Genomic DNA, 16,180 nt, shown 5'->3' on the forward strand with positions numbered 1-16,180 from the left:
AACATACCAACAAAAGGGAACTAGCGAACAAAGAAGAGATTAGACAGATGGAATTTAAGAGTGAAAACGTGAGGAATTTAAGAGTGAAAACACAGAAAACGTGAGGAACGAATATGAATGCAAACTAGTAAGTAAAATGAGAAAGCCAATGCAATTAATGACACATTGCCAGGCAAAGACTGAGCCCTGAAGGACCCTAAACAGGAGTCTGACCGTGATTACCTGGACGCCAGGAGCGACACCTGGTGGCCCACCGCCCTCGGAAACCCGCCAACCCCCACAGACCACGCACGCACCCTGGGAATCATCCTGGACTCCGAGCTCAAAATGGACCGCCAGATCAACTCTGTCTCATCTTCCTGCTTCCACAACCTCCGCCTCCTTCGTAAGACCTTCAAATGGATCCCCCTCGAACATCGAAAGAGAGTCACTCACGCCCTGGTCACCAGCACTCGACTACGGCAACGCACTCTACACCGGAATAAACAAAAACCTCATCCGCAAGCTACAGAACATACAGAACACCGCTGAAAGACTGGTCCTCAACCTGCCAAAACACTGCCACATCTCCCAGCACTTGCGCACACTCCACTGGCTCCCGTCGAGGCGAGAATCACCTTTAAGATGCTCACCCACGCACACAAGGCCGTGCACGGCACCGGACCAGCATACCTGAAAAGTCGGATCAAATTCCACGCACCCCAAAGGACACTACGTTCAGCCCAGCTCTCCTACGCAGAGGTCCCCTGCACCAGAAAGACCAGATTGGGAGGCCGCTCCTTCTCCTTCCTCGCCACCAAAGCATGGAACGCCCTTCCGCTCCACCTCAGACAGACAACAATGCTCCCCATCTTCGCAAGAAACCTCAAAACCTGGCTCTTCGACAGACCCCCTCCTTGATGGAATGGAACCTGTATCCCCCCCACCCCTAGCGCCTTGAGACCCTTACGGGTGAGTAGTTGCGCTTTAACAAACTCCTGATTGATTGATTGACGGTACGTTCATACAAGGAACGGAGTACATTATTTCATGCAGTTAGAGGTCTAATCTCAAACGTCCACTGACGGATCTTTAACGGTTTACAGCACCCAAGCAGGATATACTCCCTGTGTTTGCTCGGAATCCTGACAAGCAGATAGACAGAAATTGGGTTGTGCTCAGGGCCTAGCTGCAATGAGGCCATGTGGCAAACTCCCACAGTGCACAACAGGCTCTGGCCAACAGGTGTTTGTAACTAACAACTTAAAGTAAATGAAAGGTCAATTGAACCTACTGAAATTAAACATATAGAAACTAGAGACCTAAAGTGTTCAGATTAAATTATACCCATTAATATTCAACAATGATTTTTTATCCCAAGGCAGATGCGTTTCTTGACATACTTTGTCTGCAAGAAACGCATCTGCCTTGGGATAAAAAAATCATTGTTGAATATTAATGGGTATAATTTATTGGCGGTCTCCACACAGACCTCAAATATTAGGGGGGTGGCAATTCTTGGAGAAAAAAAATGTGGGGCTAAGTGTACGAAATCTATCAGACCCCCATGGCAGATGGGCTATTGCTAAACTGGCTTGCGGTATAAACATCTGTACAGTTTATGGCTCAAATTTAGATGATCCCACAATTTTTGAAGAACTTGAAATTGAGCTGCCTATGTGGCAGGGCCCATTAATTCTCTGTGGAGATTTTAACATTTCATTAATACCACCACTGTCTAATATCCCCCCCAAAACAAAATACCAAGGACGCAAACCTAACGTTTATAAAGCTCTCAATAGACTTATCAACAATTTGGGGCTAACAGACTTGTGGATACATAACAATTCAAAAGATTAAGGGTCTACCTATTTCTCTCATCCTCATCAAAAACAGGTCCGTATTGATTATATTTGTTACCACTGATCTTATCCCACTATCAATTATAAAAAAATGCCAAGAACAATTTCAGATCATAATGCCTTAATCTGTGTAATTACATTTAATCCACTCACTACTCAATCTAGGTCCTGGTCATTTGACCGGAAGTTATTAACCAACTCCGAATTCATCTTGCATATTAAAAATTGGACCGAGGAATTTTTCAACATTAATCGGTTTAGTACCTCCAGAAATATATTTTGGGATTCATATAAATCTGCTTTAAGAGGTGAGATCTCTAGCTTCCAACATGCAGCATGCCTTAAAGCTAGAAAACTATACGTAAACAAAGCTAAATGATTTAACCAAAGCTGAAACAGAACATACGCGCCTAATAGAAGAGAATAAAGAATCTCATAATCAATGGCTCCAGGTGGCGATCCTGAAAACTGAACTTAACTCTGTATTGAGTCAAAAGGCCGCCCAAACCTACAGAGCTTATAGGAAGAAGGTTTACGAAACAGGTGAAAAAATTGGTAAACAATTGGCCTTGCGCACATGTCAAAAAAACGTGCATAATAATATTACTTCTATTATAGAAGGTGGACATACTTATGTTCAGTCTCCAGATATTATTGCCCAGTTTCAGCAGTACTATCAAAAATTATATTCTGAAGAAGGGACTAATTCCGAACAAGCTATAGATAGGTTTTTGGCGGGATTCCTTAACAACACGGCAACTACTAACCTACTGGATGATGAGATGAGAGAAATACTTGAAGTTGAGATTACTATTGATGAAGTTAGGGAAGCTTTATTACTTGTATCCTCGTGTAAAGCTGCGGGCCCGGATAAATTGCCAATTGAGATCTATAAGATTCTTAGCCCCCTACTAAGCCCTTTATTACTAGATTTATTTTTGGGTGTACAGTACAATGGCATTCCCCCACCTTCTTGGGATGAGGCTAGTATTAAAATATTTCCCAAGAAGGGAAAAATCGCCCGAACAGCTAACGTCGTACCGTCCCATTTCATTGATTAATTCGGTCTCCAAATTATATGCCAAAGGGATGGCTCTCAGACTCAGCGGGGTCATTGGGCATCTTGTCTCTCCGTGGCAGCATGGTTTCGTTCCAGGCAAGGGGACAACGGATCATATTCGCCGCACCATCGCTCTGTTCGATGCCATGTCGGTCACGGGGGATCAGATGTCTATGATCCTGCTTGACGCTGAGAAAGCCTTCGACCGTGTCTCATGGAATTTTCTGTGGGCTGCCATGACACGTCTTAGTTTCGGCCCCAAATTTTTTAAATCTATAAAATCTATGTACCATCAACCCAAAGCAAAAGTCTTAATTTCAGGACTGGAATCAGATTTTATTAATATAACAAGAGGCACAAGGCAAGGATGTCCCTGTTCTCCTTTACTTTTCGCCCTTTATATTAATCCTCTTATTTTAAAACTATTAGAAAGTAACAAGATTAAGCCAATAGTATATAATCACCATGAGACCAAAGTTTTAGCATATGCTGATGACATCGCGGTACTAACATCCCACCCGATCGAAGCTATACGCGAAATTGAATTATTCGCATTACAATACGGTAAATATTCGGGTTATTCTTTGAATAGGGGTATTCTTTGAATAGGGGAAAGACCATTGTGCTGTGCACAGACAATACTATCTGCTCAGATGCAAGAAGAGCAAATAACGCGACATATCTGGGAGTGATAGTATCTGCTGACAAAGATATTAGTCAAAAATAATTTTGATCCTTTAATAGAAAAAATTAAGACAGACTTGGATAGGGTAAACGGTTTGCATCTTTCCATCATAGGCAGAGTGAACTATCTAAAGATGAATATATTACCGAAATGTTTGTATCTTTTTCGCTCCATTCCTTTATTTATAGATCCTAACATAATTAATTTAATTAATAAGCTTACTTCCAAATTTGTTTGGCAAAATGGGAAGATCAGACGATCTTTACTCTATCTATCCACTCCGCTTAACAGAGGTGGGCTTACTGCTCCAAATTTAATTCTATACTACTGGGCAGCCTTTTTAAAACATCTAAAACCCATGATTCTAGGAACACCCTTAGTCTTTGACACTTCTAACATCAATATACCAACAATCTACGAATTAATGCTAGGGCAAGAAGCGAAAGGCTTGTTATTAAGAAAAACTGAAAAAGCCTATTATAATAGAACTAAGAGTGAAATTATTAAAAGTGCCTGGCTGATCTGGAATAAGATACTTAAACATACACAGATTGGCAAATTCAACCGATATACGCCCATTTTCCATTCTACCATTACATCTGACCTTGACTTTGAACATACAGCTAAGAAATGGTATAGTTTAGGCATAAAAACAATTAACGAAGTGTGGATAAATGGGCCACAAACCACATTTCATGATGTTAAACTAAGATTTGGTCTCCCAGAAGGGGATTTTCTTAAATTTGCACAATTACAGGCAAAACTAAAAGCTAAAAAAGATGTTATTAATCTTCAGAAGAACGATCTAATAGAAGTAAGTCATCTTGCAAAAACTAAGATTGGAACATTATACAATATTTTATTAACTAATGTCAACGATGATCTCGAGAAAACAGAAACTAAATGGATGGTAAAATTAAATAATCCCGACGTCGATATAGATAAATCATTGGAAATGAGTAGCAAATTATTTATGGCTAGTAATTTAAAGGCACAACTATACAAAACCATTTATGATCTATATTTTACCCCTACTAAACTTTTTGCATGGGGGAAAGGGGAAAATGATCATTGCCCACGCTGTTCACAAGGCCCAGCGACTTTAATTCACCTCTTCAGTAGCTGCCCCGAGCTACGTATATTAAAAAACATGATTGCTACATTTTGGGAGAAAGTCTTCCATCGCAAACTTCCAGAGTCCGATACCTTATTTGTGTTGGGATATGATAGCTCGCTAAAGCTAAATAAATCTGTACAAAGACTGTTATTTATAGGTACAGCTGTATTGAGACTAATCTTGTCCACGCGCTGGAAGGATACTCTTCCTCCTACCTTTCAAATGTGGATAGCTCGACTTCTCGCAGTTTATTCTTTTGAATCGGCAATATATGCAACTAGAGGAATTAAAGCAAAAATACGTGGTAAAGAATTGTGGCACCCTATATCACTATGGAAAGAAGAGCTTTGTCCCAGTGGTATTGGTTAATGGAAATTTTTCTGGCCTCATATGTTATTTCTGAAATGTGTTGCTTTTTTTTTTTCTTTTCCTCTGAATTTAAATGTAAACAAATCGATGTATCACATTAAGTTTGTAATTTGTATTACCTTCTGTTGAATGATGGTTCAATAAAAAAAATTAAAAATAAAAAATAAAGTAAATAGGTGTGCTATAAATGATTGTGCGCCACGGACTAAAGTGGCAGTGTCCTTCGAATATACGCTGTACTTCTGGGACAACTGTGCTTCGCTGCAGTTAATAAACCTGGTTTTCTACGCCCAACAGAGTGTCTCGTGTCTCTGTTCAACAAGGCAGGTGAACTCGTGGATTTAAGGCGTGCCCTGCGCCGCCAGGCCCATAAGGCCTGGTTCTCCACTCTGTGCCCCAAACATCAAGTGTTACTGGATAAAATTAGCATATCTCTATTGTAAATAAAGTTGTTGAAAGAGGTGGAGTTGGACCGTGTGCTCCTTTAAATGGGCACTCTGCAAATACATCTCTATGGCTGTGTGCAAGGCTACAGCCAAAATGCGCAAGCTATCTCACTCTGTTGGTGCACTTGGTGTTATGACTTAAAAATAGATTCTTTTTTAATAAACCTGAAGAACTGAATTGGATGTGCCACGTTTTGTTTTCTACGCTGGTTGAATGTTTGGGTGAACGTTTCAAGAACAGAGTATATCTATATATTTTGAGAAGGAACTTGAAAGGAGCCATAAACAAAGACTTCATCTTATCAAAAACAAGAACAGAAAAAAAATTATTGATACAAAACTACCAGCAATGAGGTCTTCAGTGATGTCAGTAGAAAAGATAAGCACATCCCTGAGATTCCAAGTGATACCTATGGCTAAACAAGACTATTACAAGTTTGCATTATTCCGAAGTTATTACCTTTTTGGTCAGCACCAATTGTCGTTTAGTGACTGGGATCATTTCAGAGGATATAGATGATTACTGTAATAGCCTTTATTTTAGGATACCAGAAGAGATGATTAGCAGTTTATTGTGTTAAGCATGCACCGCTATCAACACCACTAACAACATTTCTGCAGTATTTGCTAATCTTTATTAGCTTCATTTTGGTCTTAAATTGACATTTCGGTCGCCATCTTGGTCATCGGTCCCTTGTAAAATCCGGGAAGTAGGGAAACGAGAATATGAGTGGGGGCAGCGAAGTTGCAGTAAGTGTCTTAGCAGAGGTAACTATTCACATAAATCGGGCTCCTCAGATTAATACATGGGAATACATGGCATGTTTGCTTCTATTAGTTTCCGAAGTGGCCAAAGGCCAATTTAAGGTCGCCATATCAGGTAAAGGCAATGGCGTGATAGCGATAGTGTTCAGTGGATACGTTTTGGGGGTTATAGCTTACAGAGGTGTAAAGTTATCTACGAAAACTGTCATCTTCCTAATTCGAGAAGGCAAATTGCACTAATGCCATTTCCAGTCAACATGAAAAAGGGGCAAGATTGACAGGTTCCAATGGGTGTGAAAGACCGGCTCACAGTTATGAATGCAGGACAGAAAATAAACTGGGGTGCAGGATAGAATTTGGAAATATTGCGGTATTTTGTGACAGAAGCGAAACTTTTGAACAGCAGCTAGTAAAAAAAAAATAAGCCAATAGTGTACTGGTTTTAGGCAAAAATGTAACAATGGTGAAAAAGATGTGGATAGTAGAAAGATGCAGAGGAGACTTTTTTTTGGGGGGGATGGTAGTAAAAAGCGTGCGTTTCCGGATGAGGGAATTGTCTGGAATAGCAAAACAGTGGACCCATAGCTTGGAGTTGGCATTGGCTATCGGACCGGCTGAAGGAAAAAGGTGGACCCTGATGCCTTGTTCCCCCGAAAGATCTAAACTAGGGTTGCTCACTAGAGGGGCACGGAAGGGTAATGGTCGGCCTCGTGGCTTCTCTCAGTTGTGGTTACGATCAATGTCAAAGTAACAGGGAATTCTTGCTAAAATGAAATACGCAACTGTATCAATTGCCAATAAATATACAATGATGCCACCTGCGTCTTTTAAAGTTTTTTTATATTAATATGTGCAAGTGACAATTAAACTAGCTATGGGCTCACGGTAATGGGCATTTTCAGGCGACTGCAGGAAGACAAGAGACAAAAACTTGAAGAAAGCGAGAGAAACCGAGTTAGGTCAAGCAAAATATAAATTAAAAAAAATAATAATAAAGAAAAACACAGGACATTTCACCAAAATAGAAGGGCTACAATTTTCCATGAGCGAAAAAGCACAGAGTGACTGAGCGCATCAACCAGAAAACCAGACGAGCACTTAGGAATATAAATAAAATGCTATTTTTAAAGCCACTATCACACCCGTTAATGAAATTATTTTCTGAGAACAACTAACTTATCCCGCTTTGGAACACATAGAAACGTCCCTCCCTTGGTTTTCAGTTGACCCTCTCTGAAAACTGGAACATGAGCCAAGCTTGCTCAAATCTGCCAGAACAATTGAGGGAAAGTCGGCACTGGCCCGATCACCCTACGAAAGGGGCAACAATAGACTTGAGAAACGATGGTAGTTGGAAAAGGGGAGATAAAACTGAACGTGATTAAAGGAAAGACAATGTGTAAGGATAAATGGCGAGGGGAGACTTATTCAGGAGTGACATGATGAATGGTAAAATGGAAATGCATATTGCACAGCTGCAGGTTGTCAGAGTTCCACATTTTCAGTGACGAACTGACAGTCAACACATCAGTGCACTCTAAGAGCTGTATTTGATCTTTGCTTCAAAGGGGTTCTAACCAAGGATATTTCTACAATAAAAATTCCAGCACTATGTATACAAAACTTTCAAGATTCACAGATCTGGGACAGAATAGCTCTTAAGGTTCAATTGCCTTTGCATTCTGGAACTTGAAGTCCTTCAAATCCCAAATTAAGATCAGACCTAAAATGCAAAGCCGAAATTCCTGCCGTGGGTGATCTAATCATACATGGTCCTGGGAAACTTAACAGATCTGGAAACCTTTGTTTTCCGACATGGAGCCATCTAGCTAGCCATCTGAACCTGGGGAAACAGGTGTGGCTACGGCAAAGACGTCAGCTAAAGATTCCGAGTAAAAGTGAGACTTGTATTCCTGTTGTGTTTGTCGGAGTGCAGGAAATGTATTACTGTGGAATGTCATTACATGAGGTCAAGCAATTGCAGCAGAAATGCGTGGAGGTACAAGGTGTGGAGCGAGGAAGAGAAGATGGACAGTGAGTTTAGATGTTTTTTTTTTAAAAAACTCTGTCCAAAGAAAATTAGCATAAAAAGCAAATGTGAAGTTAATCTATTTTGACTGAGTTCATAGGTCATTAAAAGACTGCAGATTAAAATATCTTATGGGTGGAGGCGGCTGCTGCAGAGACCTTTGCGTGCCCAGTAATTTCCAAAGTATAATAACAAGATAACAGATCAGACGGTTACTGCTTTTGCACCTGATATCACCTTATCCTGCATGTCACAAGTTATATTTATTTGCAATTTTGGTCAGTTATTATGAATCTACACAATTGATCGTCATGCAAACTTTGGGTAGTAACACAAACTATAAAAGTAACGCTATATACAATTGTAATTGCTCTTATAGACATATCAGACCCTCTAACAGTGCATGCATAGACCCCCCCCTCCCCAAATACCGGGCGTGGGGAAAGTCAGACACCTCCCGATCATAGCTGATCTCTTAACAATATGTGATGTGACAAGGCTAGGGTCTCGTTTCTGGTATCAAGGGGTTAGGCGCTACCTTCCTCCCAGGCCACGATGAAGCTTAAAAAAGGGTGCTGAGGGCCCTTTTAAGACCTGAAAAAAGAGGTATACCTCACCACCTGAAGCCCTGAACAGAAAACAATAAGTGTGGGTCCCGCTGAATGAGTCCCGGTGTCGGGCCTGACGTCAAAGTGCGCCAAGACACAGCAAACTCGAGGGAAATCGGCCTGGATCCACAGTAACTCGTATTTTTCATAATTTTCCATCGGTGCGGTGCTGGAAGTCTTCCCATATAAATCACATATAAAAGTGTCAAAGGTAGATTGTGAAGAAGAAAAAAAATGAGAACACAGAAACCTGTTCAATGTGGCGTTGCAGCATTCTTCTTTTCTTAGGGCTATTTTTGCAGGCTGGTCGAATTAACGATGCGCTACGCTTTCCGTTCATGGTCTCGCTCTTCAGTGGCCCTCCCAAAGTAAAACACTGCAATCACGAGAGGAAATAGCAGAATACTTAATGTCCAATTAAAAACGCTCACACACTCACTGCAAAAAAAAACGGGGCGAGTTAAAGGTAAAAAAAAAAATCAAGGAAACAATTATACCACAGGATAAAATTCGCCTTTCTCACAAAATAAACGTTATGCTTTTATTTGCGAAGTAATATAGACAAACTTAACAACGCAGTTCATACAAGCTGTTGCACGAACAGGCTTTAACCTGTATGGAGAAAGAAACAGTTGCTTAACCTTTAGCAATAGCAAAACATATATATTCCAAATATTTAGCTAATGAATAAATAATCCTTGTAATTTCTTCTCATTATTTTGTAAAAAAAATTCAGTCGAGTTTTTTTTTTAACCTCCCCGCTCAGCAAATAGTCGTCACCTGCTGCTAACGAAGCGCACGCTCAGCAGTGATTCAGAAACTAACCGCTTTACCACGATCACCGCCGCTCTCACGAGTTTTCAATTTGGAACTGGCAGAGCAGGAGCCTGCCTCCTGCTGCAGGATGGAAGACAGGGGCTGGATCTTTGGAGCTGCAAAGCGTGCACACTGGACTCAGGAGTGGAATCACATTGATAGTATTCAGATATTCTATGATGGTCTTATTTCAGATCTGTATTGCTATAAATGTCAAAACTTAAGCTTCGGGTGTTAACAGGGTCATCCCATTAGCTCCATGTCACCAAGGTGCTAGGGATCCGGTCCAGGACTTCTGTTAATGGAATGGCAGCGTTAGAACCACGCTTCCAAGTGAAATGAAGTTTTAAAATAAGTCTTCTTTTGAAATGTGTATCTTCGGGTGCTTTTATGCTGAACAAAAAATATGAAACAAAAATTCTGCTATTCCTCTTAATTTTTTGTTTGTTAGAACATATATATCATTTGCATTGCCTGAAATGTGTGGGATGACAGTGAGAATTGGCTTATAAAGAGATAACATGCTGTTCCAGTTGAATTCTGGTACTTGTAGTTTGCTTTAACCATTTAACTCTAATCTTGAGTTTCAGAGTAGCATACTACTTACCGCAAAGTGTTTTAACACTTCGTCAGGGTGGTAAGCACTCTCTCTCGATATTCATAGATATTCACTGCAAAAAAACAAAGGTTACAGGGACGTTATAGTTAGGCTCAGATTACACTCATGAGCTAACTATAACTTACACCCCAACAATGCACAGTTTATGACCTCACAAATTACATTACTCATGACATGGTCAGTGACATCTCAGATGACCTCACTGATGATATCATCCAGTGATTCTGAGTGTTTGCTAAAAGTTTTTGTACGTCAAACGTATATACTAATATAGCCCAAAAGTTAAATTAGTATACTTTGTGTACTACTAATGAGTGATTCCTTTTTTAACATAGTTTGTGTGTGACTGTGTGTATCTATGTGTATCCTTGTGTGAGTGGGTGTCTGAGTGACTGTACAGGTGTGTGAGTGGCTGCATGGGTGTATAAGTAGGCGTGTGAGTAGCTTTGTGGGTTCGCGTGGTGCCTCGCCGTTATGTAAATAAAGCGCCGGGGAGGTGGTGGTCCCCAGGACTCTAAGAGTTTTAGGAGGAGGGCCCCATGTGCCCTCTCCTTTAAAAAATAAAATGCCCTCAGAACCTGGCCCACCCAGGAGCCCAATTTCAAAAGAAGCGCAGGATACCACACTTGTTTTTTTTCTTTTTTTTGCTGTGAATGCGTGGATCCACCTGAGATTTTGTGGCAAAATTGAAAAAAGTATACTTTTAAACCCAATCAGGGTCCCTCTGGGACCCCACCACCCCATCTAGGGGGACAGTGTATTCCTACCTTGCCCCCCTGAAGCCAAGTCACAAGATGGCTGCCAACACTTCCTGGTCAAAGTGTTCACAACCAATAGGATTACAGCATGGGGACTGTCAGATTCCCGGCCCTAGATATTCAAATTTGGATTTCGGTTAATATCTTGAAAACTGCTGAACAAATTTACACCAAACTACCAAAAGGCACTTCTCTAGACCAAGATCTATTGTTCTGCCAAATTTGATGTAATTCCGTTCAGTGGTTCACCCTGTAGTCGAGTTTAAATACCCTATCGGATTTAGCATTGGGGAAATGCGTTTTGGGACCCCCTTATTCTCAGGCCTCACTTCATGCTTCATCCCAAAACCTTCTAGACACCAACGAAAGTGAACGTCTTATTAGTTTAGAAAATGTTGTGAAGATTCATCAAACGGCACCAAAGAAATTGGCAAACCAAAAAAGCTTTAACGTTCTTACTATGAAAACATGGTCCTCACGATAATTACATACCGGTGACTGCCAGTAGGTAATATCTATATATACATATATATATTGTGATCAAAATCATGTTCCTACGATCGTAACGCGTCAGCAGCAGTTATTTGCCTGATCAACACTGAGGTTTATATAGCGAAAAAATCAATTTGAAAGAACAACTTGGAGTCTTCTCTTGCTGTGGTCCGCACCCGGGTGGTCCCACTGGACAAGGAGGTGGGCTAGGATTGCACAGTTTATATATCAATCAATCAATCAAAATAGCTTTATTTCGATAATACATATCTTAAAAGCTGCAAATTTCATGTAAAATTATATGAATAAAAATGCAATTTACCTTAAGGCAAAATGCCATGATCAATATTCTCACAAATAAGTTACGGATAAATGGGTAAAAAGATTTTTTTTTAAAAACAAGAAAAGAAAGCACAGCAAAACAAGTATAATAGCTATTTAGTTATAAAAACAATACAAATTTAAAAATCAGCAAACGCAACATGACAGTTCTGTTTAAGAATTGTTATTCAAATTTCTTGATCTAATGATCCACGCTCATCTAAAGAATTTAGCCAATCCGCAAACATGAAGTTCCCGGGCATCAGTTATCAGAATGTGCAAAGCAGCACAATGGCTGCGAGTGCCCAGTTGGTTGCAGATTGGTTTTAACCATCGTTCTCACGGTGCTTTGTAAGCTGGGCATGCAAACATAATACGTGGAACTGTCTCAAGGACAGCCTCACCGCTTGGGCAAGAAGCAGGTGTCTGATGAGGGGGGCCTCCATTTCGCCGTTTGTTCTCGTGTGGGCAGTGAACCTACCCTGAACTGAAAATAAAGAGCCCTATCATATGGCTTTTGTATGATATCTAGATAGGGTTCTAGATGGATGGAATGCTTGTGCTGCATGAACTCCTCTGTCAGTCTACCTATTTTAGAATTATTATTATTTTTTTTTCTGGGTTTGGTGAAGCGCAACAGCTACCCCAGCAATGGGGCGTCCCGGCGCTATGAGACAGGCACGCAACTGTAAGGTAGAAGGGGAGGGGGGGAAGGGGGACCTAGGGAGCAGGGAAGAGATGAGTCTTAATAGCTTTACGGAAGGCTGGGAGGCAATCTATGGAACGAATGCTGAGGGGGAGATCGTTCCACAGTTTGGGACCAAGGGCGCTAAAGGAGCGGCCTCCAGTTCGACGGAGTCTAGTCCTAGGGATTGTCAGGAGTAGTTGGTTGGAAGAACGGAGAGCACGACCAGGAACATAAGGTCGGGCCAGGTTCCGTAGCAGAGGGAGATTTCCTTGTTTAACGATCTTAAAGATCGTAGTAAGGGCCTTGAATTTAACTCGTTGTTCCACGGGCAGCCAGTGGAGCTTACGGATAGTAGCTCTGGCTGAGCACCTACGTGGGAGGCCGACCAACGTTCTGGCTGCCGCATTCTGGATACGTTGGAACCTAGTTGTTTCCGCTTTGTTAGCTCCCAAAAGGAGGACGTTAGCGTAATCCAGGCGTGATAAGATGGTAGCCTGGATGATTAGCTGGCGAGCTTTAGGGTCGAAGAGCCCAAGTATAGGCCTGAGGTTCTTTAGGAGACCTATACAGGTGGCTGCCACCTTTTTTGTGTGGGACTGGAAGCTAAGGTTGGCATCCATCCAGACTCCCAGATTTTTAACGCAGTTTTTAGGGAGTGGAGTGGCGCCTAGGGATGACGGCCACCAGTGCTCGTTCCATAGGCTGGTGTTTCGGCCAAGGAGGAGCACCTCGGTTTTTCCGGCGTTGAGTTGGAGGTAGTTGTCCGTCATCCATTGGGCCACTGCTGTCATGCCCTCTTTAAACTTGGATGCCGCGGTGGACGGGCTTTCCGAGAGGGTGACAACCAGCTGGGTGTCGTCGGCGTAAGAGACCAGCGTGAGCCCCCACTCTTTTGCCACGTCAGTAAGTGGCTGGACGTATAGATTAAAGAGGGATGGGCTCAGCGCTGAACCCTGGGGGACACCTTGAGCTATGGGATGGAGTTTAGAGAGAAATGGAGGGGCCGACACCTTGAAGGATCTATCCTTGAGAAAGGATTGAAACCATGCAAGTGCGAGGCCAGTCACACCGGCCATCTCCAGACGTTTCAGAAGGATGTCATGGGATACCGTGTCAAAGGCTGCGCTGAGATCTAGGAGGATCAGCGCAGCACTTTGACCGGAGTCTAAAATCGACCGGAGATGTTCTGTGGTGGCCAGTAGGGCAGACTCAGTACTATGGCCTGCGCGGAAGCCATTTTGGGAGGGGTCCAGTATTCCGTGACGATCCACATGTTTCGAGAGGATACCATTAACATGGGCCTCAGCAATCTTGGAAATCCAGAGGAGGAGGGATATAGGCCGGAAGTTTTCCTGTTTGGAGGGGTCGAGGGTGGGTTTTTTAATTATCGGTGATACCCACGCTTGCTTCCAAGCTATGGGTACAGATCCTGAGCTAAAAGAAAGGTTGAGGATGTTCAGCATGGGGGATAGAAGAAAATCCATCGAGTCCAGGAAATGAGAGGGACTCATGGGGTCAGCTGGGGAGCCAGACTTCACTTTCTTACATAGTTTGGTCAGGTCTGCAGCAGTGATGGCAGAAATTTGGGACAGAGGAGAGAAGTTAGGAGCTGGGGTCTTAGGTACTCCAAGGGAAGGAGGGATCTGTGGGAAGGTTGTGTAGATTTTTTGGACCTTTTCAACGAAATATGTTGCAAGCTGCTCACATTGTTCGTTGGAAGAAATTTTTGGTGGGGGCGCCCTAGGGTTTTGGAGTTCTTTCACTAATTTGAAGATGATTTTAGATGGATTCAAATTGGAGTTAATTTTGTTGGCATAAAAAGAAGCACGGGAAGATCTGATGGCTTTATGATAGGTTTTAAGCCTGGATAGATAGTTTGCCTTATCCTGGTTATCATAGTTTTTCCTCCATTGGCGCTCGGCTTTTTTACACTCCTTACGCGTCGCTCTAAGGGTATCATCGTACCACGGATTAGAGGGTGTGTTACGTCCTTTGGTCAGTTTAGCCGGAATGAGAGTGTCGAGGCCATTGCTAATCCACCTAGTGAACGAGGTGTAGGTCGCGTCTATCTCCTGGTTAGCTTCGTATTGGAACTCTCCGAGTGTTTCATGAAGGGCAAGGGGGGAGAATTTGTGCCAGGGTCTTTTTAAACGCTGGTTGGATTCAGTTTTAAACTGACGTTGAGGTGTCGGAACCATCAGTTTAACAAGGTGGTGATCCGTCCATCCCATGGGGGTGGGGGTTTCTGTAACTGCCTCCTGGATGTTAGTAAAGATCGGATCTAGGGTATGTCCTGCTATGTGGGTAGAAGTATGGACTAGAGAATTAAGTTGTAGTGCCGAGAGGTCTGCAAGGAGATTAGTGATGGTATGGTCATCAGTCGCGTCAAAGTGCAGGTTGAGATCCCCTAGAATGGTGAAGTTGGCGGATTTAGTAGTAAGCGCTGTGGCCGTTTCGAGGAGGGCATCAATAAACCTAGTGGCCTGGCCTGGAGGGCGATATATGTATAGGCCAGATAGCGTAAATTGAGGGGTCACGCTGATTTTAAATTGGGCGCATTCACAGTCTAGAAGAGGTTCTTTGGAAAAAGAACAGGTCAGGTTTTTTTAAAGATAATTGCAATGCCGCCGCCACGAGAGTCACGGTTAATGGTGACCAGGTGGAACTCATCTGGGAGCGTTAGGTTGGGGATGGTAGTTATGCCGTCTCGGAGCCATGTTTCGCACAGAAACAGCACGTCAGGGTTTTCCTCCTGAAGAAGCGAATTAACCTCAAGATGGTGTTTAACGAGGGATCTGCAGTTGAGTTGTAATATCGTCAGCGGCGGGGTTGTTGTATTGAGGCGGTCACCCCACACCCTAGTGGGCATGTTGGTAGAGAAATGGCAGCGGTTGCAGTTGAGTTGCGTGAGACCTAAGATGCCAGTGGCGTCAGAACATCTTTGGTTAGGGTTCAGATGTAAGAGTTCCTTACCATCATAACGTATGAGTGGGTATGGCCTGGAAAGACCAGGGGGACTGGCGAGAGGCGATGGTCTGGCGATGACGGGCGCAGACGGGCTTGCCTTAGGCGCACCTTCGGCGCGCAAACGGCGCTCCCGCTGCGCTCGTCCGCTGCGCTTCCGGTGGAAACACATGATATAGGGGGTAGGGGGGTGTGGCCTTCAGGGGGCGTGGCCTCGGTCTTCGCCGAGATTGGCGTTTTATCCAAAAAAGTTGTGCAACGAGTCAGCGCTAGATCCGCTGCTCGCTCGTTGTGAGGGTACAGAAGGTGAGTGCCCTGGCGCTTCGCTAGCGCGTTTGTGAGTTTTTAAAAACAACAAAGAAATAGTGACAGAAAGTTTAACAATGCTAAAAGGCTCCCGGCTTCCGCCTCAGGAGTGCGTGATGTGTCTGATTTAGGCGCTAGGAGTCAGCGCTTAAATACTGCGACAGGGGGGCGTGGCCTTCAGGGGGCGTGGCCTCGGTCCTCGCCGAGATTGGCGTTTTATCCAAAAAAGTTGTGCAACGAGTCAGCGCTAGATCCGCTGCTCGCTCGTTGTGAGGGTACAGAAGGTGAGTGCCCTG

General features: G+C 43.0%; 1 protein-coding gene across 2 annotated transcripts in view; it reads right to left on the reverse strand.

Moving 5' to 3' along the window:
* LOC147683684 (G2/mitotic-specific cyclin-B3-like) overlaps nt 1-9,782 on the reverse strand; it is a 332,394-nt gene extending 322,612 nt beyond the window's left edge. For both annotated transcript variants that reach the window (XM_086944888.1, XM_086944887.1), the window contains exons 1-2: nt 9,701-9,782; nt 9,171-9,296 (exon numbers count right to left, since the gene is read on the reverse strand). In XM_086944888.1, the coding sequence (XP_086801014.1) occupies nt 9,171-9,260 (90 nt within the window). In that variant the 5' untranslated portion in view covers nt 9,261-9,296; nt 9,701-9,782. The remainder of the gene's footprint in view (nt 1-9,170; nt 9,297-9,700) is intronic.
* Nucleotides 9,783-16,180: the final 6,398 nt, after the last annotated feature.

The sequence above is a fragment of the Lissotriton vulgaris genome, chromosome 11 (genome assembly GCF_964263255.1).
Source record: "Lissotriton vulgaris chromosome 11, aLisVul1.2, whole genome shotgun sequence".
In the NCBI taxonomy this organism is placed as follows: Eukaryota; Metazoa; Chordata; class Amphibia; order Caudata; family Salamandridae; genus Lissotriton; species Lissotriton vulgaris.